The sequence below is a fragment of the Saccopteryx bilineata genome, chromosome 1 (genome assembly GCF_036850765.1).
Source record: "Saccopteryx bilineata isolate mSacBil1 chromosome 1, mSacBil1_pri_phased_curated, whole genome shotgun sequence".
NCBI classification, from domain to species: domain Eukaryota; kingdom Metazoa; phylum Chordata; class Mammalia; order Chiroptera; family Emballonuridae; genus Saccopteryx; species Saccopteryx bilineata.
The window spans coordinates 305,843,179-305,866,676 of NC_089490.1; the positions used below are offsets into that span (position 1 = coordinate 305,843,179).

Below are 23,498 nucleotides of genomic sequence, written 5' to 3' on the forward strand. Positions count from 1 at the left end.
TCTATTCAACATAATTTTATTTCCTCCAGTGCAAAGCTAAATAAACTTCTGCAATGCCAAACATGTAAAGGTGAGACCGTCGAATCAATCCGTTCTGCGCCGAACACAGGCAGGTACTAAGAGTGTGCACAGCGGTGCCTCCGGAGGCACCTTGAACTTGAGGCCTCCCCAGGGCCCCTACTGCATCATTTTGATCTATAGTTATATAAGAAATTGACTGAGGGTATTGTTGTCATCCAAGCCAGAAGAATAAACCATGCATAAGATAGTCAAAAGCTCTGCATACAGGTGGGAGGTGAGAGGTTGGGGGTTCCAACCTGGGACAGAGTAAGCAAGCTACAGAATTTTCCCGAGACGCACTGGCTCTTCCATCCCCACCCCCACCTCCAGCACTTCGATGGCGGCTGTCTGTGACAGTGGGATGGAGCCATGGAGTTATGGAGCCCAGGAGTATGCTGGTCTTCCCCTCTGTTTCTCATCCTTTCTTGGCCTCCAGGTGCCCCACCAGGTATAACTGAAGCCAGGCAGGTAGCTCCTGAAGTGTGGTCTGCCCATCTCAGGCACACCTATCTGTACACACACCTCACACTCCCCCTCTATGATGCACAGCCCGCCCACCCCACAGTCGGGCGCCTCCGCGTGCACAGTGCAGGCCCCTGCACACAGGCACACCTCACCCGCCACATCTTAGGGACACTCTCACACCTTCACACCACCACCAGCTCTGGTCAGCCAGCCAGACAGGAACAGGCTAGCCCCACTGGCCCCTCTCCCAACCCTCTCTAGCGTCTGGGTTCGTTCTGGCTTCCTTCTGCTCAGCTCTCACATGAGGAGAAACCCAAAGCCTGGAATGCTGAGGACCCATCTTGAGGTCAAGGATGGGAAGCTGAGAAAGACTTTGTCTTTAGTCTCACTCCTGTCCCTGTCAGCACAGTGGCATGCGTCCAGGGCTCCCAGGATCTACTTTGTAAAGGCTCCTTCTAGCCCACAAGCCCCGAGAACACCCTCCCAGCCATGGAGACCGCCTTGAAGACTGGCGCACACTGAGGCCTTGCATTGGGAACATGCCCTGCATTGCACGGCAAGTCCATGCCAGCATTTCTCCATGGGTAGAATCCCAGCTTTGGAGCAGCACTAAACTTCCTCAGTCCCCACTTACAAAATGCCAGTAGATAATCCCAATCGTTGGGGCAACAAAAGCATCCCCCACAGTCCCAATCGCCTTTATTGAAAACTGCCAACCAAAAGCCATGGCCAAGAAGCTTTAAGCATCAGAGCCAAGGTTTCTAACATTACAAAAACTAAAACATTTCCAAGTTGAAGAAGTAGAAAGAGAGGGAGAGATGGAAAGAGATAGTTATAGGGATGGGACATGGAAGATAGGACAAACTTGGAAAAATCCCACTGATTATAATACCTGGCCTTCTAGGTTCCTTTCTAAGCTGAAAAGACTTTTAAAACAAAAACTCACCAAGCCTCACAACAGTCCTGTGAGGTAGTAAGTATTATTACATCCATTGGAAATATGAGGAAAGCTGAGCCCAGGGAAGATGCATGACCCCCTACTGGTCAGCAGCAGACACAGGAGTGAAGAGGATAATGCTCATCCTCTCCCCACTCCATGCCTAGACCACCTCTCATGTCTGTCTCTTCTCGGTAAGTGGAGCCCAAGACACTGTCCAACCCAAATGGTGACGCTGGGAAGGGAGAAGAAAGCAGTTTTGCATGATGGCAGCTATAAAAAGTTTTCTGAATGGCTGGTGGCTCTGATCTGTCTGCTCCCAAAGCCGAGAAGATCTGAACCCAAGCCTAGGATGAGTTCTGGGTGCAGAAGTGCAGAAGGGATGGAGGCAGATGGGTGTGGGACCCAGTGAGCACATGAGGGCGGGCAGAGGCCACCCACTGTAGCCACATGCTCTGCAGCCACATGCTCCACAGGCTCCACCTGCTGCAAAGCTGGCTGCTGCTTTATCAAAAGGAGAGCCCTGAGGCAGTCCCCATACACTCTGGAGAAGGGGGCCACCCCTCCCATCTCTTCCAGGAGCCCAGAGAACAAGCCCCCAGAATTCTGTATGAGAGAAGAAGGGAGTGAGAGCAGCTGGTGGGGACCTCCGTTATCACATGTGCAGGCTCTCACTTCCCCATGTCCACCCACAGGGACAACACATGGAACTGTCGTCAGGAAGGCCCACTTCCCACACCACCCCATCCTTTGTCAGGACCTCCATGACAGCACTTGACAGATGTGTTCAAGACTTGGTCACTGGCCAAGGGGCCATTGGTGACACAACTCCAGCTCCCCAATCCCCTGCATGAGCCTGGGTGGGGACCACTGGGGGACACCTGAGTTGGCTGCTGTGAATGGGCTGAAGAGAGGAGGCAGGGTGTGAGCTAGGACCTGGGAGCTAAGGCACAGTCCAGCCTCATGCACAGGGGTGTGCAAACCAGTTCTAGAAAAGCAAAGAAAAACTGTGGGCACCCTGTCCCTGCTCCTCCCCCTCCCTGGGATGGGAGCGTGGGTGGCACAGCTGAGCAGGAAGCAGCCAGAAAACCCATGGCCCTCTCAGCCAAAGGAAGAAGATCCCTGAGGGAGAAGGTGTGGTGGAGGGCACGGAGGGGCAAGCCAACAGGAGCAGAGGGTGTAACACCTCGAGCAAGATGATGCCACCTGCTGCTCAGGGAAAGAGCAAGGCAGGGCCAGGCTCAGGACTTCCCAGGAGTGGCAATGGTCCTGCCATGCCAAGGAGAAGGGGTGGTCAGCATTGGCAGGGCTGGGATGGGCATTCCAGTGGCCAAAAGGCCTAGGACTTTGGCTCACCCACCTCTGCAGTCCTGAAGTGCTAGGAAAGGGGTATGCAGTGCCCCAGTGTTTCAGGAAGGCCTGGTGGACCCCTTCATGAGCCCCCCAGGAACCTAGAGGAGCAGGCAGGGGGCCTGGAACCCCCAACACCAAGACAGCCAGCCCTGATTGGGAGGTATCAGATTCAGAGCAGCAGGGGTAGTGGGAGCAAGGATGTGGGCCCAAGGCAGGCAGTCACCCTCTGGTGGGGGGATAAAGAGAAGTGCCCACTCGAGGGACAGTCAGAAATCCATCAAAGCCTCTCACTGTGGCACTCCAGCAGCCCCACACCCTGTACAGAGTCTCGATCATTTCCACCATCAAAAGGGTTAGCTCTCCACACACAAGGTCCAGCTCCTGGGACAGCCCTCCCTGATTCTCCCAGTCTCCCTTGAAGAGAAATCTAGAGGAAAACCAAGGCGTTGCTCTCACAGGCTGGGGGGCCTTATGAAGAACCACCACCAAAGTGTTGGGGGGCCAACTCTCCACACCATCGGAGCCTCTCCTTTTCCTTCCTGAACCTTCCACTGTACCCCCACCAGCCCTTATCCCTAGGAAGCCCTGGCTGAGAGGGAGTTAGGCAGGCTGGACAGGACCCCAATTTCTCCCCACCCAGAAAGACTATAGTTTGAGCCAAGCAGCAGATGTCTCAGGCACGTGGGTTCGCAGACATGGCTCAAGCGTGTTTCACCATCAGAAAGTGAGGCTCTCTGTGGCTGCCTGGCCCCAAGCAGGAGCTCACACCTTTGTTGGTGGTTTCTCTTCCGCCTTGGAGGCCGGCAACCCGTTCTCTGTATTGTCGTTCCCGGAAGAACTTACAAGGCACTCCTTCCTGCAGAGGGTGGGAGGACAGAGGAGAAACAGGAGTAATGGATGAATTGTGGGGGTGGGAGGCGCCATGACCCCTGCACTCAGCTTTCTCCCTGGCCTTCTGTAAAGCTGAGATAGCCAGAGGCCAAGTCGCCTAACCACTGCACCTCAGTTTCCTCATCTATACAATGGGTATAACAATGACACCTTCTTTATGGGGTTGCTAGGAAGAGTCAATGAGCACTGACAACAGTGTCTGGCCCATAGACAGTACTCAGTAAGGCTAGCCATCACCTGGTCATCTCCACATGACAGGGGGCATGGGTATCAGCACTGTTCCCAGGTGTCACTGTTGAGAGGAAGCCAAACCAGGGTAATTCCCAGGCTGTGCCCACCCACACAAAGGGTCCAAGAGAGAGGGCAATATACTGAGGGCAAAGCACTCCTCCCCCAGTGCCAGCAGGCCCTTCCTCCTTGAGCTCGCTGACCAAAGGAGAAGAAGGAAGGGGCAGGGCTCTGGCACCAAGGATGGCAGGTGTGGGCAAGGGGCGGTGGGACAGGGCAGAGGCAGCAAGAAGGAGATGTGGTTAGCTGAAAAGATGCCGTCCCAGGAGCATCAGCACCCTGGCTGCCCCAGGACGAGCATGCTTCAGTTGAAGTCCTCCCACCGCAATGGCAGATCTCCCGGGAAGGACTGACTGCCTCGTCCCAGCCAGCCTTCTGCTCCTGAACATTCCCAATGCTTTTTCTTAGCTGCTGTTGCTAAACTCCATTTTAGCTTTGCCCTGGGCCTGTATAGCCAGGTTTGAGGCCTTCGAGGAAGGACTTAGCATCTTGTCCTCATCAATTTCATCCTGCAGAACTTCGTCCAGCCTATCAGGATTCTTCAAGATCCCAATTTTGCTCTCTAACATAGTCGTTAGGCTCCTGGAAATCTGGTAAGTATACCATTCCTCATATGGTTCAAATCTTAATAACAATGAACAAGCAGGGCCTGTGGCATACCACTGGAGACCTCTACTGAGATGGGTCCATCCATCCCCTCTCTATATATATACCTAAGCCAATTCCTACTCACCTAAATGTGGATGCATATTTCTTTACTGAGAACCTACTGGGCACCAGGCACTGTCAGGCTAGAAGGGTACAATTTTACATGAAGCCTGATCTCAGAAAATTTGCAGTTTTTCAGGGAATCAGATATTAAAGAAGTGGCTGTGATACAACGTGGTAAATAATAAGAGTGGAGGTGTACCAAGGAGGGGCTCAATGCAAAAAGGCTCCTTCCAGGGGTCCAGGAAGGCTCTTTGGAAGTTTCATGTAAGCTGAGACCAAGAAAGATGCGCAGGAATAAGGGAAGAGGAAGCCACGCCCACACGTGAAAGCCCAGAACTGATGATGAGACGCTGTAGGGCACCTCCCTTCCTCTCAGGGGGCTCCCCATCTCTGCTGTTAATACAGGCTTTCCTCACCACCGCCACTGATAGGACCCGTCTCAGGCTTCCCTGGGGCCTGTCTCCCGCCTCCAGACCTCCCCACACAGTTGCTCTGCCCATGATGGCAGACCCTTTCTTCTGAAAGCCTCTGGTGTGCCAGGCCCTGCAGACCCTTGCTAGCTCCTCTATGATTAGAAAGAAAACCAACCTCAGCCTGGACTCGCAGGTCCCCAAGTGCCTGTCCCTAACCCCCTTTGCAGGGTTTTTATCCCCTTCCTCCCGATCATACCATCTACCCCCAACACACAGAACACCTTGTTCTCAAGTCACATACTCACTTCCCAGACTTCCTGCCTTTTCTCTTGGCGGTCCCCCATCTGGAACACCCTTCTCTTTGCCCTCCCCAGGGCTTAAATTAGGTCCATCTTGCAAGGCCTACCACAAACAGCCCTGTGACCAGAAATCCTTCCCTAGCGTCCCACCCTAGGGACGCTATGCAGTGCTGGGAACCCAAGCAGTGGGTTCTGTTGCACCTCTTGGCTGCCACTGCTCCACTCCTTCTGGAATTTCCCACCGCACCAGGCATTGTGCCTTGCACACAGCACCTCAAAATTATCCACTGAATGAGAGCATGGATGTGTGAGCTCCGGATGTGCCCCGGGAGTCGGTAGGGTCTGGTGGCAACGGCTGAAGTTTTGAAGCTGACCCCGTGTTCAAGCGAGAAAGCGGTTCGCCTGCCCTGCGGCACCTCACGACCACTGTTTCCCGAGGGCCTTTAACCCGTATGTTGAAACCCTGTTCTGTGATTTTGCTCCCCATCAACTGTATTACTGGTTATTAAAAACAGAATTTTGTCCTGCTTCATGTTCTGAGTCCCTCTGAAGATTTCTAAACCCTTCACAGCCTCTGGCCTTGGTGCAGGGAGACAACCCAAGAGCTCTTCACCTCAGCCAGGACCTAGGCTGAGGGGACCAACGGCTTCCCACTCCACACCCCCAACACCCTTACCATCCCCTCTGCCTTCAGCTTCCTTCCCCTGTTCTCGCTGTAGCTTCTGCCCTCCCAGCTTCATTCTCTCTTCTCAACAAACAGAACAGAGCAGTGCTCCCTTCTCTCTCCGTCTCCCGGGCATTGTCACCTCTCCGCTCCATGGCAGGCCTGCCTCATCTCATCTTTCTTGTTAAAAACACAGTTTTCCATGTCTTTTCCCCAGTCAGGTTTTGCGACAGCCCCCACCTGCCACTGTGGAGCCCGCCTGTCTAGGCAGTTCTGGGCCTGGGGGTTTGTGCCCCTCCCCACTTGCCTTCCTCTTCCCCTGATAGATGTCTCTTTTTATACCTGAACCTACCCTAGGGCTTCCAAGGAGGCGGTACAGCTTTTTTGTATTTCTTTATCTCTCCTATTTAAATTTTCAGAATTTCATAATAAAAGACTCCCATCTCCCTGGAGAGATCTTCCCATGTTAGAGTTTCTGTACATGGAATCTGATATTTTCTCTGATTTAAAAAAAAATAGGGGGCTTCCTAAATAATTTAGTGAGACTTGAGGTTAGGGTGGTGCCAGTAGAAAGAGAGGAGCTAATGGGATGGGCAGAAAGGCAGTGGGATGAGAAAGAGCAAGTAGATTGCATCTGTGTACTCAGTGAGTTCAACCTGCTCAATAAGTACCTATTGGGAGGATGGAGAAGAGGGGCTGAGGTGAGGTGAGAAGAGGAGAGGAGAGTTGCAGGGGTAAGAGCGAGAGTGGTAGGATGAGGAAGACGAGATGAAATGAGGGGATGATGAAAAGGGGGGTCCGATGGGGGCCATTGGCCGTGGAACCAGAGGGTGCGGGGTACATCCACGAGATGAGAGTGGGCGGCGGGCTGGTGGAAGGACAGAAGGGTGCCATGGAGTCAACTCACTTCTTTTCCTGAGTCTTCTTGAGGATAAAGGTGATGAGCTTCTTGACCAGCAGGATGAAGATGAGGAGCCCAATGACCCCACCCACGACAGCCAAGATGATGAATGTCACCATGTTGTCCACTTCTTCCACTGCATGGCCAGAGCAGGGAGAGAGGGGGGTGAACTAGGGGAGCAGGAGTCACCTAGAGCCAAGCACCATGCCAGTCCAAGGTCTACATAGCCTCCAGCCCCCATATCTGGGACATGTCCACCCCAGGCCCCTGGCCCTCCCCAAGCCTAACAACAGGAAACAGATGAAGCTGAAACATGGCACCCATAAGGCTAAGACACTACACAAAGGGGCCCCTCTTCCTCTTCCCCTCCCACATATCCTCCCACAGACAGACAGACAAATTCTAAAGTAATTCAGACTCAGGGCTTCCAAATTGCCACTTGAGAACAGCATGGTCTCCCTCTATGTCTTTTTTGCCTGTGCAAAAAAAAAAAAAAAAAAAAAAATTAACACTCTTCCTATATCTCTCAAGTAGTGGGAAGACCTTGGAGCCAGCCTGGATTTTAAATACAGGATTTCAGGAGTCATTAACAAGCTGGTAACCTTGAGCAGATCATCTAACCCTTCTTGCCTCTGTTTCCTCATCTGAAAACTGACCTCCAGACTTCACAAGCCTGTTCCACCCATAGCCCCTCCTATCTTCATTCAGAAAACTCCATCCTATCGCTTCTCGGCCTTTTGGCTAAGATCAAATGTAGTATCCGTTCTTATCAGTTTAATATCTGATAGGTCCTCTATCCGAGGACAATATATTAAATGGATTTTTAGAAATAGGAGATGGAATAGGGGCTTGCTCCGTCCACTCCACGCATCGACCCGGTATTGCAGTACTTCCGGGAACGGTGCACCCCTCTTAGAGACCCCCCCAAAAAACCAAAAAAACAAACAAAAAACCCCAGAAAATTCCATCTTTCCAGTTGCTCTGACCAAAATCCCTGGAGTCATCCTTGACTCCCCTCTTTTTCTCAAACCCCATACCCAATCCACCTGAGAATCCTGATGGCCCTAACTTCAGAACTATTCTGGAATCTGACCTCTGACCACCACTCTAAACCAAGACATCTATCTCTTGCCTGGATGTTTGTTGTAGCCTCCTAACTGGCCTCCTACCTCCACCAGCTATTCTTTGCACAGCAGCCAGGGTGAGCCTGATCCAGCATTAACTATCTGCTCAGAGCCCTCCAGGGACTCTCGTCTCATGCTTACAGAGCTCCACACACTCAGGTTTAATCTGACTCATCTACTACTCACTCTGTTCCAGCCACACTGGCCTCCTTGTTTTTCAAGCACCTGCCTCAGGGCTTTTGCACTGGCAGTTCCCTCTGCCTGGACCATCTTCCCAAAGCCACCCTCACAGCTTTCTCTCTCACCTCCTTTGAATTCCTCATTCTGTGTCACCTTTCCCAGTGAGGCCTTTCCCAGTAATCCTGCCAGCACCCCATTTCTTTCCCTGCCTTATTTTTTCTTCATAACACTAACCGTGTTCTTCTTATACAATACAATTTTCTCCTTTATTTTGTTTTCTGCATATATCTCCCTCAACTAGAAAGTAATCTTCATAAGGCAAGAATTTGTCTATCTTGTGCATGCTGTATCCTTAGAATCTAGAAAAATGTCTACCGCACTGTAGGTGTTCAATAAACATTTGTTGACAAATTGATAAACAAATCTGTAATAATGAAGAAAAGATCAGCTTGAAGAGATATGTGAGGAGCAAAGGAGCAAAAATAAGTGAGAGTGCCTAATTTAGTGCCCAAGAACTCAGAAATGTTCCATAAATGTTGGTTCCCTTCCCTTTCTTTTTCCTCTTGAAAAGGCTAAGCAGAGGCAGATTTAACGGTGGTGCACTGGGCACGCACTCTGGGCCCCGATTTCTGAAGGTCCCCGCAAAACCACAACTTTATACATTTTTCTAACGACACCAAGTTTGGTTTCATATGTGCAAGTTTAACATTAATAGTACATAATATTTTTTTTTATTTCTTTAAAAATATGGTTAACATGTATTTTTATTTTCCTGTCTCTCTCTTTTTTTTAAAATGGCCCAATATTTTCTTCTGTGTCCGGGGCCTCAACCAACCTTAATCTACCTCTGAGGCTAAGCATAAACTGGGGTGACATCCAGAGAGGAAGGGGTGATGCCCTATGCAGACTTGCCTCTGATGAGTGACCCCAGACTCAGAACAAGCTGCCTGATGGCGTCTTGCTGTGTCCTCGGCCATCAATGAACCATGTTCACAGCCAACAATGAACCATGAGCATCTCTTGCTCCAGACATTCCATGTCATTCCGAAGAGCAGTGAACGCCCAGGCACACATGAAACTCAGCACAATCAGGAGCCTTGAGCAGGTTTCCTTCCCTTTTTCTCTGCTTCTGCACCTTCCTAGCCTTCCAGGCTCCCCCTCCATGAAGCCCAGCCTAATTCCTCCCATCCCTTCCTTAGCTGTCTACAATGTCTGGAGTTGTGTGACCATCCGGCTCCTTATCACATGGGTCCTTCATTGTCTAATTGTTGCACCTGTGTCCGACTAGAACGCTCAACTGGGACGTAAGCTCCAGAGAGGCAAGAACATTCTTATTAATCTCTGTTGCCTATATGTCTACATGCTCTGCTCCGATTTCAATTATCTAGCTACTTATCTTTTCTCCTACCTTGAACTATCAATCCCTCAAGTGAGAACACTGTGTAGCATTTATAACACTTTTTGGTACAATGCCTGGAATTCAATCAACTCTTGCTAAAGAAAAACACAAGAGTAGTAATAATCAGCATTTTCAGAGGAAGCTTTACCAGTCCTAAAACCCTCCCATGGAGCCTCTCCAACTCTCAGAGCAACCCTAGGAAAATGCAACCATATTCCCATTTTACAGATGAAGAAAATGAGGTTCACAGGACCTAGGTGTATTTTATAAGTTACTCATTGGGAGAATAAGTATTCAAGTTAAGTCCTGAGAGCTTCCAGATATAACTCCAGTAACTCTTGAAAGAGGAAAGTGAAAGAAAAACACCAGTGTGGTCCCCATTTTACCATTTCACTATAACACTGGATTACCTCCCCCCAGATCTTCCCACTCCACTGCCTTTGTCTCAGCCCCCAATGCATACGTTTATCAACCACTTGGAGGAAAATGGTGGCCTCGTGCTGAAGATTTTTCTCCTTGGGATTCTTCACATGACAGGTATATTTGCCTGTGTCGCTGAAATCCAGGTCCGTCAGCAGAAAGGAGATGTTGTTCATCTTCTCCTTAGTAGAGCCCACCAGAATGATGCGGTCATCGGTCTTCAAATGCACCTTGGGGTCAGACTTCTCATTCTTCACAGTCCCGTTTATGAGCTGGCAGGTAGATGGGGAAAGAGAAGGTGGACAAGAAAGAATCAGGGTCCTCAAGGGTCATGACATCTCTCCAGCCCACTCCCTGGGCCCCTGCCCTGTCTTTTCCAGGAAAAGCCTGTGCTCAGAGGTATTCTCTCCCTCTTGCCTTCCTTCTAATATCAATAGCTCTGCCAGTCTAACCTGATTTTACTTGCTTCAGGCTAAACCCATGTTCTTTTATTGAAGTCTCCCTGGAATATAGCACAGCTCTTGCTGCTTTCTTCATAAAAGCCTTTTATAATAACTTCTGCAAATAGCACACTTTTTCCCTTCAGACACTCCCCCAGCCTTTGCTGACACACATCCCCTGTCCATCTTAACTGTGACCCTCCATTAAGAGCTATCAGTATTCTCTAAGTTAAGCATTTAGTTACATTGAGTTGGTCACTCGTGGCTTCTCCACGTCTATCTCTAAGGTCCCCTCCTAGTTTGCAGGGTGCTTCCTCAGTAAACAGCTGTTGACTGACCATCCCCACCCACAGCCCCACGATGCTCCCACGGGTCTCGTTCCCTTCTCAGCTTCCTCTCCCTTCTTTCCAAGTCCAGTTCCCTTGCCCTTCTCCTATTTGGACTCTTCTCGTTCCCTCTCTCCAAGCTTTTCAAAGGTCTTTCTCTTTCTTGCTTTATAAATTAAATTATTAATTATTACACAAGCAATTCAAGTCTTTCTTCAGACCAACCAGAGGACTCTAGCCAGGAGACCCCCAATTCTGGCAACATGCTCTAAGCATCCCTCCCACTTAGACTCTTTCTAGGTAGGCTCTGCAAGGAACATTGGGAGAAAGGATGACACAAGGCAAGTTCTGGGAGCCATCCCAGTGAGGTCGACCTCCAAAGGACCAGAGTCTAGAATAGAGGCAGGGGAGAAGCAACGGGGAAGGGAGGAGGATCTGATCTGTCCTGGCCTTTTCTTTGCCCCACTACTTACAATTCTGAATGTATCACTGCCGTTGTAGACCCACCAAAAGCCAAGGTCATAGAAGCCAAAGCAGCTGGAGAAGGTGCAGGGCAGCAGGACCTCCGTGCCATTGACAGCATAGATGCTGGTGGCCTTTCCCACAGACACCTCCAGCGACAGGGACACAGGGAGCAGGAAGAGACCTGTGTGAGGGGGCACCACGTCTCTCAGTAAAACCCTTCTGGAACCTCCAGGCTGGAGGTCTGGAATTGGGGGTCTCAGGCAGGGCAGGGTGGCATGTTCAGTCAGAGGGGTTCCAGTCACCTTCAGTGTCAACCTCAAGAAAATGGTTGCCTTTACTTCAGTTGACACTACCTGGACCACTCATCTTAATTCTCCATTCCCCCTGCCCCACCCCCTCGGCCTGGGCAAGATGGAATTCTGGACCACTTTGCAGCTCTTCTGGCATTTGGAATGACCACTAGGTGTCACCACAACCCAAGAAAATGAGGCCCTTGCCAGGGTGCAGGGCGTCAGTGCCCCCGCCTCTGCAGGCACAGTCCCTGAATATGCCATCCCTGCCCTACCCCAAGTGCAGGATGGGCTCCTTGGATTTGCCACAGAAATTTCCCGAGTACGTGGCCTCCTCTTTACATTTTCAGGATTGCGAGGTTTGAGGGGCAGAAAGCAAGGTTCCATGTGGTGGAGAAGAGAAAACTGCAGCCGCAGGCCCAGGACACCATTTGGGCCGAGCCCTGGAGGCTCCCACCAGTACCCACAGCCCTGAGGGGTAGAGGGTCAGAGGGACACTCTAATGAAACTTGTTTGGCCATGTGAGTCCAACACCCTCAGGCTACGGAACGGGATCCCGAGAACAACTGGGCAGCAGGATGGAATGTGTGGTGTGTGCATGGGAATGGGCCTGGTCTCGGCACTGGGCAGCAGCATGGTGGAACAGCTAAAGCAATCAAGGGAGAGAAAGTAAGAGGGCTGAAGACACGTCAGAGATCAGATTCCACACAACCAAAGGGTGCTCTACCTTGTCTCCTCCCGATCTAGAGTAGCCCATGAAGCCCCCACATCCCACAGCTCCTCACCCTAGGACAGTCCCCAGACCTCCCTCCATCCCCCTCCACACCACAACCACTTACCAGCATATCAATCATCCCTGTCTTTTGGGCAAGTGGAAACCATGAGTTTCCACTCATGGCCTCTAGGACCACCTCCTGAGTCCTTATAAGGGTACCTAGCCTTCCCTTATCTTACAAAGTCCTTGAGAAAATCCCACTGCAATCAAGGTTGAGGGTGAGGGGGTCAGATTTGGACGCTTCCTCTCCTTGCTTCTAGATACAATGAAGCCACCCCAGGTGAGAACTCAGAGGGGGTCTTATTCAGGTTCCCAGTGACCCCCAAGAACAATGTCCCCTTTCCAGACCCAGATCCTTGCCAAGCACTGCATATGAGTATCCTCATTTCATTCCCACTTCACGCCTGTACGGAGAATGTTACTAATCATGTTGTGCAGGTGGGGAAAGCAAGGCTTGGAAAAGCAGAGTGCCTTGCCCAAAGCCCTATGACTGCTAGGGTAGCTGAAATCTGAGCTGGGGTCTGACTCAAGGGCTCACAGGCCATTGAGAGAAGCCACCTGGCTGCACTGCCTCCTATCCCGAAGTTTCCCTGGCATGTATTCCTAGACTGCTGCTGTCCTCAACTGCTTGGGCCTCCAGCCTGGTATGCCCACAAATGTCAGAGCTAAAGGGCCCAGACTGATCCATGAATCCCACTGCTTCGTTTAAGAGATAGAACAACCAAGACCCCAAATGGGAGGAGACATGGCTGACCTGACTGGGTTTTAGTGACTGGGCCAATTGAGAAACCCCCTCAGCCCAGATCAGCTCCCAGCTCTGTAGGCAAATCCCATAACCGTTCTTGTTCCTGACACAGCCAGGGTCAATCTTTATTTTAAAGGTTACCAACCTTGATCTTTCTCCCAATCCTCACTCTCAAGGAACCCATTTCCTCTTGTTTTGCCCACATGAGATAATGGTGCACCCAAGCAAAGCTTTCTAACTGACAGAGGAGTGGCCCCAAGGGGAGCTGGCAGGGGGCTCTTGCTGTCAGGGACTCTCCTCAGCTTTCTCATGTCACCTTAGCTTCTGAAGGCAAAGCGGGGTGCTCTTACCTTAAAGCTCAGGCATAACACCCCACAGCCCAGAAACCCAACCACGACCCCTGCTACTGTTGATAACAGCTGACACCATAAGCCAGTGGTTCTCAAAGTGTGCGCCAAGGTGCACTGGTGTGTCCTAGAAGATTTCCAGGTGTGCCCTATGGTATTCCAGAGAAATATGTGCCTGTTGGGGACCAAAAAACCAATAGGGTTTTTGGAGTTTAGATTTTTGGGAGATAGAAGTGTGAGGAATTGGCTGAAAGCTGACAGTCTGCCCAACCCCCACCTCATTTGCCTGATTAGGTTGCAAAAGGCTGTTAAGCTGTGGTGCTGGATTGTTTACACTACCCCCATGTTCCCTGGAAAGACTGGAGGCAAGTTTCTTTTATCCTTTGTTTGGTGTAAAGTTAAGATGATATGTATGGTGGGGGTTTTCTGCACTCAACACAATTAAGAGTAAAAAGAGAGGAATTCTTCAATGTATTGATGAGGAAATGAGAGTTTGCCTTTCAAATATATGCCCAAACATTGAAGAAATCACAAGGACACATCAGGCTCATGTTTTTCATAAACACAAGAATGAAAAAACTTAACATATTCACTCCGGGACCTGCCGAATTTACTAAATCTTACTAAGAATGTATCTATATATAGAAAAAGATAACATTTTGTCATTATTTTATTTTTTAACCCCTCTTTTTTACAAACTCTAAAAAGTGAAACTCAAAAAATGTAACATAAAAATGTTTTTTAATGTCAGAATAAATTTAATTTTGTTGTATTTATTTCATTTAATTACCATAAAAGCACGCTTGGGCTTTATATTTATATTTTTTCTTTAATATTTGACTTAATTATTATAACATATTTCTCAGAAATTTGTATATAGTGTGCCTACAATTATTTGTAGGATTTTAAATGTGCCCCAACTTCAAAAAGTTTGAGAACCACTGCCATAAGCCATCACTCACATCATCAATAAGTTTGATGACTTTAAATGAAACTTTGTGGAGCAAAACCAATTTTACCGTGGGACAGTTGATAAAAACAGAAGTTAAGTTCCTATGGCAACCTATTAACATTGTCTCAAAACAACATTGAACAAAATGACATAATTTGAGGACCTGTTGCATGTATTTATTGAGCATTTACTATATGCCAGCCACTTTTTATCTTCACACCCATATTATAAATGTGTGCTATAGTAGCTCCATATTAAAGACGAGATAACTGAACATAGAAAGTATATAGGTGATTTGCCTAAGGTCAACAAGAGATATTTCTATTACCCCAAAACAAGAAAACCTTTCCTTACATTTTAAAATAGCAGGGTTTGCCCACCAGGATTCCAATTAGTGCTGAGAGGTTACTTGCATTATTGCTCACTCTCGGGTCAGCTCCTGTGTACCAGGAACACTCCCAAGCAGTGGCTTTCCAACTCGAGAGAGCATCAGAACCACAGGGAAGACACTTAGCCTGGCCCAACGTTTAGAGTTCCTGGTTCAGGAGCTCTAGAGCGGAGCCGGAGAATTTGCATTTCTAAAATGTTCTCCGGGAATGCTGTGGTCAGCAGGACACTTTGAGAATCACTACACATATTAATTTCAACTTGTGTCAGAATGCCAAAGGTAAGTATCATTGGTGAAAATGTACTATACAAAAGGTTAAAAGTACTGGAGTATCTGCATGTGCCCTGATCTTGAAAGTGCACAGCCTGCAATTTCCCAGCCCTTGCAATGCCCCTGCAACACAGTATGCCTGAATACGAAGCCTGGAGAGCCATAGGACGTCTTGAAGCTGGTCAAACACAGACGACAGTGGCAACAGCACTTGGAACATCCCAAAGCATGATTAGCAGACTGTGGAATCACTTTCAAGAGACTGACACAGTACGAAGAAGACGAGGGCAGGGTCGCCCGTCTGCCACAACAGCAATAGATGACCGCTACTTGACCTTATTGGCAAGAAAGAACAGGTGCAGCAATGCAACAGAGCTGCGGGGACAGTTTCTGTTGATGACAGATATGCACCCAGATCATACAAAATTGGTTCCATCGTCTTGGACTGCATGCCCGGCGACCAATGGTATGCATTCCGTTATCGGCTGAACACCATAGAACCCATAGAAGGTGGGCTGATGAGCATCATCATTGGACCCGTCATGAGTGGTCAACTGTTCTCTTCTCAGTCTGCAGCCTGACAATCATCGTGTCCTGATCTGGCATGAACAACGAACACGGGAAAATTCACATTTCGTGCGAGAAAGGGACTCCTTCGGTGGTGGTGGAATCATGGTGTGGGCTGGCATCAGCACTGGTGGTCATACTGACCTCCACATAATCAGAAACGGATCGCTGACTGCTGTCAGATATCAAGATGAGGTCTTGCACCCTATAGTGGTACCCTATGCTGGAGCAGTTGGAAACAGCTCTCTTTTCATGGACAATAATGCAAGGCCCCACCGTGCGCATCTCATCAACAACATGCTTCAGGAGGCAGGAATCAAACATGGACTGGCCTTCACGTTCTCCAGACCCGAGTCCATTGAACATACTTGGGATACACTGGGAAGACGTCTGGCAAACCGCCCCATGCCTCCCACAACATTTCTTGAGCTGGAAGTTGCCCTGGAGCAGGAGTGGCAGAGGATCCCACAAGAACTGCTGGACACTCTGATCTGTCCGTGCCCCATCGCTGTCAGTGTGGTTTGGCAGTCTTGGGTGACCATACACCTACTGAACAGTCAATGTGCGGCACTCTCATCCAGTTTGACATGCTTCTGTTCACCCCACCAATATGTCACTTGCTACTCAGTCACAATAATTGAGTTTGCATCTCATTTGCATAATCAAACAACTTTCTTTGACTTGTTTGCTTTTCTGATGTTCTTGTTTAATTTTTAAAAATGCCTTTTTTATATCACTTCACATTCATTTTTTAATATCCCCTAATTTTTGTGAGCAGTGCACTTGCCACCCTAACCCCATCCCCACCACCTCCCCACACACCAGAGGTCTAGCAACAGGAACCAGAAACAATATTCTACCCTCCAGCCTAGAAGATAGCCTTCTGATTGGAGACCCCAGCTCTGCTTCTCCCCTCCCCCACCCCACTGCCCCCACAAACCAAGGACCAGAGTGCGGAGCTGTGGTAGGTAGGGAAGCTCTCAGGAAAGGCAGCGTTCTGACAGCAGCAGGCTTTCTCAAGGTCAGGCTCTAAGAAGCAGAGGAGTTCCATCTCCAGTGCCCCTGCCACCCCTGCCTAGGAACCGGGATCCCGGATGTGGACAAAAAAATTAAGTAAACAAATATGGGGCCATCAACTAAACCTCACAAGCTCCTGGTGAGCCTACACAATGGCCTTGCAAACTCAGAGACCTAAAGTAACCACCCAGGATGGTCTAAATTAAAACTTTCTAACTAAAACCAGTTTAATTTAGTTAGTCATGTTCTAGGGAGGTATTTTCTCTAAGAAAGGTCAAATGCTAGTTTACTCAAGCCTGTCAGTTGTCTTTTTGCATCTACATAAGGTACCTGATAACATGCCTTAGAAATAAATGTAAGGGTCATCTTCTTTTCCTGTCCCCCACCCCTTAGGCAGGCATCCCACCAGAGCAGGAACCAGCAAACCCCCTCATTGTTATTGTTATCATGTGACTCATTGAAGGTTAACTGTCTTCCTATCCATGTAAAAGAAGTTTCAACAACATGCACATTTTCACTCTTTATTCAACCCCAGAGATTTCCCTGCTGTGCTTTCTCCCATCTCCCTAATCTATCACCAATCAATTCAATGGAACCCTCTTACGGCTCCCGTGATTCTGGTGTACAAAATAGGTGGTGAAACTGCCATTTCCGGAGCACTTCCTCAATTCATTGAGACTTTGCTTCCCGGCAATTGCCAACAGTTTGGCTCAAATAAACTCATAAAAAATTCTTACAGGATTGGAAGTTGTGTTTTTGTTGTTGTTGTTTTGATGTTGACACGGGGAAGATGGGGGGTGACTCAAGTCGGGGCCAAATCCCCTCCCTGTCCCAGAATGGCATATACAAGAGCACATCAAAAGTGAAATATTTTAAACAGGAGCAGAAAAAGAAGAGCCCGGAACGAAGGAGAAAAATTTTTTTTTTTACAGTGACAGAGAGAGAGTCAGAGAGAGGGATAGATAGAAACAGACAGGAACGGAGAGAGATGAGAAGCATCAATCATTAGTTTTTCGTTGCAACATCTTAGTTGTTCATTGATTGCTTTCTCATATGTGTCTTGACCGCGGGCCTTCAGCAGACTGAATAATCCCCTGCTCAAGCCAGTGACCTTGGGTTCAAGCTAGTGGGCTTTTGCTCAAACCAGATGAGCCTGCACTCAAGCTGGCGACCTCGGGGTCTCGAACCTGGGTCCTCCGCATCCCAGTCCGACGCTCTATCCACTGCGCCACCACCACGTCAGGCGAAAACTATTTTCTTAAGGTCTGGCTAATAATGGTGCACATTTCTGCCTGATTAGAGTGCTGCCCTGTGGATGACTTCACTCTAACACAGTCGAAGCTCCCAGACTCCCAGAAAGAAGCATTGCCATTCCCTCCATAGCCTGAAGGGAACAAAAAACAAAACAAAACAAAAAAAAAGGCAGAGACTTTTCCATGACATACTGAACCCCACTCAAGTTAAGGCATCAGAGAGGGTGGGCACACATGGCCGTCCCACTGGCACACCCTCCCAGCAGTCAGGAAGTCCTGCCGGTGCAGATTGGGAAGCTTGTGCACAGGAAAGCCCAGTGGCCCATCTGCTGTGGTCTCACCTGTGAGGCTGTGCTGGGGGGACTAGAGGGAGCATAGGCAGGTGTGGGTCCACAAAAGGCCCCTGGAGAAGTTCTTCAGGGGGATGACCAAGCCAGGAGAGAGCTAGTCAAAGAAAAACAGGTCCCACTCCACCTGCTGACCTTGAGAAAGTCAGAGATACTACATCTGGTGTGCACATCCCCAAATCAGGGATGGCTGTCTTTAGTACCTCTCCTAAAGGAGAGCCAAACATGAGATTATCAAACACAAGAAGGGCTTCAGTGAGCCAATCCCTCTGACCTAGGTCCTCTGCAGGTAGAAGAAGACAGTGATTGCAAGAAGGGGAAGGGACAGGGCTGGCCTCCATCGCAGGTCTGGATATAACCAGGGCACCCCAGCTTAATGGCCAATGTCAACCAAGAATGCCCCCAGACCGGCCCTGGCCGGTTGGCTCAGCGGTAGAGCGTCAGCCTGGAGTGCGGGGGACCCGGGTTCGATTCCCGGCCAGGGCACATAGGAGAAGCGCCCATTTGCTTCTCCACCCCCACCCCCTCCTTCCTCTCTGTCTCTCTCTTCCCCTCCCGCAGCCAGGGCTCCATTGGAGCAAAGATGGCCCGGGCGCTGGGGATGGCTCCTTGGCCTCTGCCCCAGGCGCTAGAGTGGCTCTGGTTGCGGCAGAGCGACGCCCTGGAGGGGCAGAGCATCGCCCCGTGGTCCGGCGCATGCGGGATTCTGTCTGACTGTCTCTCCCCGTTTCCAGCTTCAGAAAGAAATAGAAAATTATTTAAAAAAAGGAAGAAAAAAGAATGTCCCCAGACCATCCGAACATTGTTGTATACTCCCACCCGGTTCCACTTCTCGGAGGTAATTATTTTTATGTGGCTGGCTGTTTCCCCAAGTACAGAAGGACTTCCTTTGCTTTGTCCAACAATTAACTCCTTAGAATTCCACAGAGTACATGTGTATTTGGGATTGGGGGGCCTGTTTCTGGCATCATGATGAACTGATGAACAAGTTAAGTTCTCCTATTCATCAGCCTGTGGGATTCAATCCTGAGCCCCAAAGTTTTGCCTTTGTTCACCAAAAGGCCCTGACCATTTGCCTACTCCCAGTGTAGCCATCTTGTTTGCCATTCTCTGAAGTTTTCCGCCCAACACCATCTTCATCCGGGTGCTGCAGTTTTGTCTAAGGAATACTCAGGACTCTCAAGTTTTCTTAAAGTAAAAACAGTATTTGGTACATGCGAGTGTTTTTATCAAATATTCACACTAGCAGATATTCCGAGGCAAATGCCACATCCAAGCATCCGTCTCACCACCCGGTATGGAGGAAAGAAAGAGGGACAAGGTGGTGCCTACAATAAGTTTAGCTCCAAGGGCTTGCCTGACACAACAGGTTGACTTTAACAAATAAGTTGATACACTCTGGCCCCAGTGGGTCAGATCGACTCAAAGTTAGAGCTGGGAAGCAGAAAGAGACTAAGGCGATCGTAGGTGCGGGCCTTGGGGGCTGTGGGAGTCAGGGAGGGCGAGGCAAAGCCCCTGGGCCCAGAGACAAAGGAAAGATTTCAGCTCCACTCCCTAGGCAACCTGCCTGCTTCCTGTCCACCCCCAGGAGCTTTGCTGGGATAGCAACATGACCCTGAAAAGTAATAGAATGTTCAACAAAGCCAGCTTTGCAAACAAGTCCAAGCAGTGTGCCAGTCCCTCCTCTTGCAGGCCACAGAAGAGGGCATGTTAGCAGGGCCAGACTGTGGCTTACCCACAGATCCCTACAATCTTAGCAACAGAGCAAAGTAGGAGAATCTGTGCCCAGGGTCTGCCCATCATTCTGATCCCACCAGGAGGTAGCCAGCCATAAGGATTTAGGGATGCCCCCCAAGCCTGCATCTCCAGAAAAGGAACTAAACTGGGTCCAGGTTCAAACCTGTGGTCTCTCTCCACTTCTCCCCTTTCCTCTCCTTCTCCCCATGAACTCTTTATTTACCCTCTACTTTTTTTCCCCTCTGAGTGGGACTGAGCACCCTCTCACTAATTGCATTCTCATTAAACAAGCCCTTAATAAATACATACCAAGGGAAGGAGGGTTGTGCAACATAGCACCCTCACAAGTGATAATTAAACACAGATCACAGCCATTAAGCAAATCAGGAAACAAGGAAGAGGTGTGTAGGACAGATACATTACCAGTTACATGCTTTAAAAGGGACTGGCACCTACATAAACCTTAATTGTAACACTGTAGCCTTGGAAACTGCTTCTCAAGAAAAGGGTGTCTTGCTAGGGTATCATCATCACTGAAGTCTCTGTCTGTGAGGAGCTGGAGGGGTAGAGGACTCCGGGGAGCTTAATGCTGTATTCCCAGGCCCCATAGTTGTGAGGACAGCAGCTCTGCATCCCCAACCCAACCTCTATCCCACTATGCCCCAGAGTTCCTCACATTCTTTAACCCATCAACACAGTCTCTGCTGACATTCCCCCTCACCAGACTTTAACTGGGAAGCAAGTTAATATGACAGAGCCTGGAGACACTGGATTCTGTTCACTTGACCGTCAGTTAGCCATGCACGGTCAAGCAAGTCACTCTTCCTCTCTGGAGCATGCTTTTATCATCCTTAGGGGAGCTCTGTGCTGTGGTTCCCAAAGTTCCTGCCACCGCCAGTGCTGCCAGGGAGCACCTGCAATTGACTGTCCAGTGGTCTCCACATCTCCTCACTGGACTGAGAGCAAAGATGGCTTCTGTGTCCCAAGCCTAGGGGAATGTCACAGTGAGGGCTCAGCAGTGGTTGCCTGGGTAAGGTCCAAGAGGGAAGCAGTGGGGTACAGGGCAGAGCAGGTGGGGCCAATTCTGGAGCCTGCTGGCCCAGATCATTTTGCTTTCTCCTGGACTCCCAGGAGAGGGCAGTCCAGGAGGAGAGGGTAGCTCAGAGCTCCATCCAAATCTGTTCCAATGGGTTCTGCCCCCACCCAATCTACCAGCTGTACTGTCCTTGGAGTAGGTAGGGACTTCCACCTGAAGAAAACTACAAAGACCCTGACCACAATCCCCTTACACACACACACACACACACACACACACACACACACACACTTAGTGTACAGTATGGCTCTCCACAGAAGACTGGTTCCACAAACATTCTAACAGGCCTGGCACTGGCATCTACCACTGGACCAAACAGCAGGAGGTGTTGATAAGTGGGATAGTTTAATGACTGTGAGTTTGAATTCCCAGTAACCCCTTACCCTTGGCATGGTCAGAGTGGGAAACTGGGATGATCAGGGATGAGATGAGGTGGAGTTATGAGGAGTAGCACCATGCCCACCCCATGAGGAGGGACCTCAGGCCTCACAGAGGTCCATTTCATCGGGGTCACTGTGAAACCAGCATACACTGTGCCAAAGTTACCAGAGAAAACACCAGTGTTAACCCATCTAGAGTTAGGGTATATATCAGAGGCTCCTGAGTAAGAAAACATCCTATCCCCCTCTACCCCCAGGTGCCAACATCACAACTCTGTATGCAATTTACAAGGGCAGAAACAGCAGAGACTGCCATTCTTAAAGGTGTTGGTCTCTCTTTTTTCAACACAACTGCCTATATCACATCCTGTTTATATCACATGCCTAACCCAAAGGCGGCAGCTGCCAAAAGCCAAATCTGACCAATATAAACAGGAAGAGTGCAGGTGCCAGGGACAGGGTCAGCTTACATTGAAATCCATCTATGATTTATGAAGTTTCATTCTGGACTAATAAATGCCTGTCTCTAATCTCTTGTCGTCTGACACTGAACACTACCATGTGCATATTCATAGATATTAATACTGTGTTCCTTCTGTGTCCTCTGGATGTGCCTCTTCTTCACATTCCTCCCCAAAATGAAGAGCAGGAGCCAGTTAAACAGGCCCTCCCCATGTTATCGCTTTATCAGGAGAGCCAACATCCTTCCTAAAGGGGCGTTGATGGGTCTTCCAAGTCCCTCCAACCCCTTCCAGGTCTTAGTGTGGAGCTGCAGGGAAGGCAGTGGGCACCGAAGGAGGTGGAGGGCAGAAAAGTCAAACAGAAAAAGGGCCAAGAGGAGGAGGAGTGCCCCCTCCAATTGGTGTATGTCTGATGCCTGGGTAGCAAGCATCCAAGTGGCCAACAGCTCTGGGCAGGATTGGAAACCACCAGGCATTCCCTACACTCAAGGTACAGATAGCCTTCCCCAGCATACCCAAACCTCTGAACTCAGGGGACCCACGCTGCAGACCCAAGCTCTAGAAGTCTGAAGCTGAGAGCGCCCACAACAACAAAGAACTAATTGCGAGACTGGCAAGCCGATGGGCCAGGGGATGCGCACAGTCCTTCGGGAGCAATAGCGGATCCAGCCGCGCTACGGCAGGAAGCCGGTAGCCGGTTCTCGCTCCATGCCGCACTCCAAAGGCCACCCCGTCCCAAGTGCTGCTCTTCCGAGTGTCCCCTCCTCTAGTGGAAAGGTGGGGGAAGAGGCAGGAGAAGAGACTAAGCTGGGGCTGCCTTACCCAAAATCCCAGCGCCCAGCCATCTCGCCCAGGCTGCGCCTCGGTCCCCAGTCCCGGCCATCGTCCCGTTCGCTCCGGAGCGCGCCAGGGGCGCGGGGACGGGATACAGAGCACAGCGAGCTGTCAGCCGGGTCTGCAGTGGGGCCCGCACTGCCGGGAGCTCTACGCCGCCCGCAGGGGCTCGGGAAAGTTAGCAAGGAGAAGGCGGGAGTAAGGGGAGGGAGAGGAGGAGCCGGCTGCAGGGAGTAGCTGAGGGCAAGCGGGGAGAGAAAGGAGTCCGAGGGCAGGAACGGTGGAGGACGGCTGAGCGAACGCGGGGGCCGGCGTCTCTGCGCCTAGCCCTGGAAACGCTCCAGCCGCAGAACGGGAGGTGGCCGCCGCGGAGCCCGGGCGCTCCCGCCCGCTGCCAGCACGGCCCCGCGTGCCCGCCCCGTGGTCCGGGCTCCCGGAGCAGCCCGGGCTCCCACTCCCTCTCCACCCGGCCGGCTGCTGCGGCGTGGTACTGCAGAGGCGCCGGCAGCCGCCCACATCCTCCCCGGCGTTGAGCTGCCGAGGGGAGGATAGTTTGGAGGTGGAGTCGAGGTGGCGCTTTCCCAGCGTTGGGAAGCTGTGTTGTTGTGTTTTGGGAACACGCTGGGACAGCGGCTCCCCGCTTAGGGCCGCGAGGGGACCACCCAGGTGTCCGCCCCACACTGCCGCAGCCGGTGGGCGTGTG

General features: G+C 50.3%; 1 protein-coding gene and 1 non-coding gene across 2 annotated transcripts; one reads left to right on the top strand and one right to left on the bottom strand.

Annotated features, from left to right (window-relative positions):
* On the bottom strand, positions 1-23,282 carry SCN4B (sodium voltage-gated channel beta subunit 4). Its single transcript, XM_066245821.1, has 5 exons — positions 22,784-23,282; positions 11,345-11,517; positions 10,149-10,377; positions 6,989-7,118; positions 1-3,671 (listed from the first exon to the last, which is right to left on the bottom strand). Exons 1-5 carry the CDS (start codon positions 22,842-22,844, stop codon positions 3,578-3,580), a joined length of 687 nt encoding a protein of 228 aa, XP_066101918.1. The 5' UTR covers positions 22,845-23,282; the 3' UTR covers positions 1-3,577.
* LOC136321432 (U2 spliceosomal RNA) lies at positions 7,704-7,894 on the top strand. The gene has a single exon (XR_010728678.1). It is a non-coding gene; the product is annotated as a U2 spliceosomal RNA (small nuclear RNA).
* Positions 23,283-23,498: the final 216 nt, after the last annotated feature.

Excerpts from the sequence above, each read along its gene's own strand:
- SCN4B (XM_066245821.1), bottom strand. The coding sequence starts at position 22,844 with ATGGCCGGGACTGGGGACCGAGGCGCAGCCTGGGCGAGATGGCTGGGC. Across the intron at positions 11,518-22,783 it reads GCTGGGCGCTGGGATTTTGG|GTCTCTTCCTGCTCCCTGTG; the intron begins GTAAGGCAGCCC and ends CCCCTCACACAG. Across the intron at positions 10,378-11,344 it reads GCAGTGATACATTCAGAATT|CTCATAAACGGGACTGTGAA; the intron begins GTAAGTAGTGGG and ends TCTACCTGCCAG.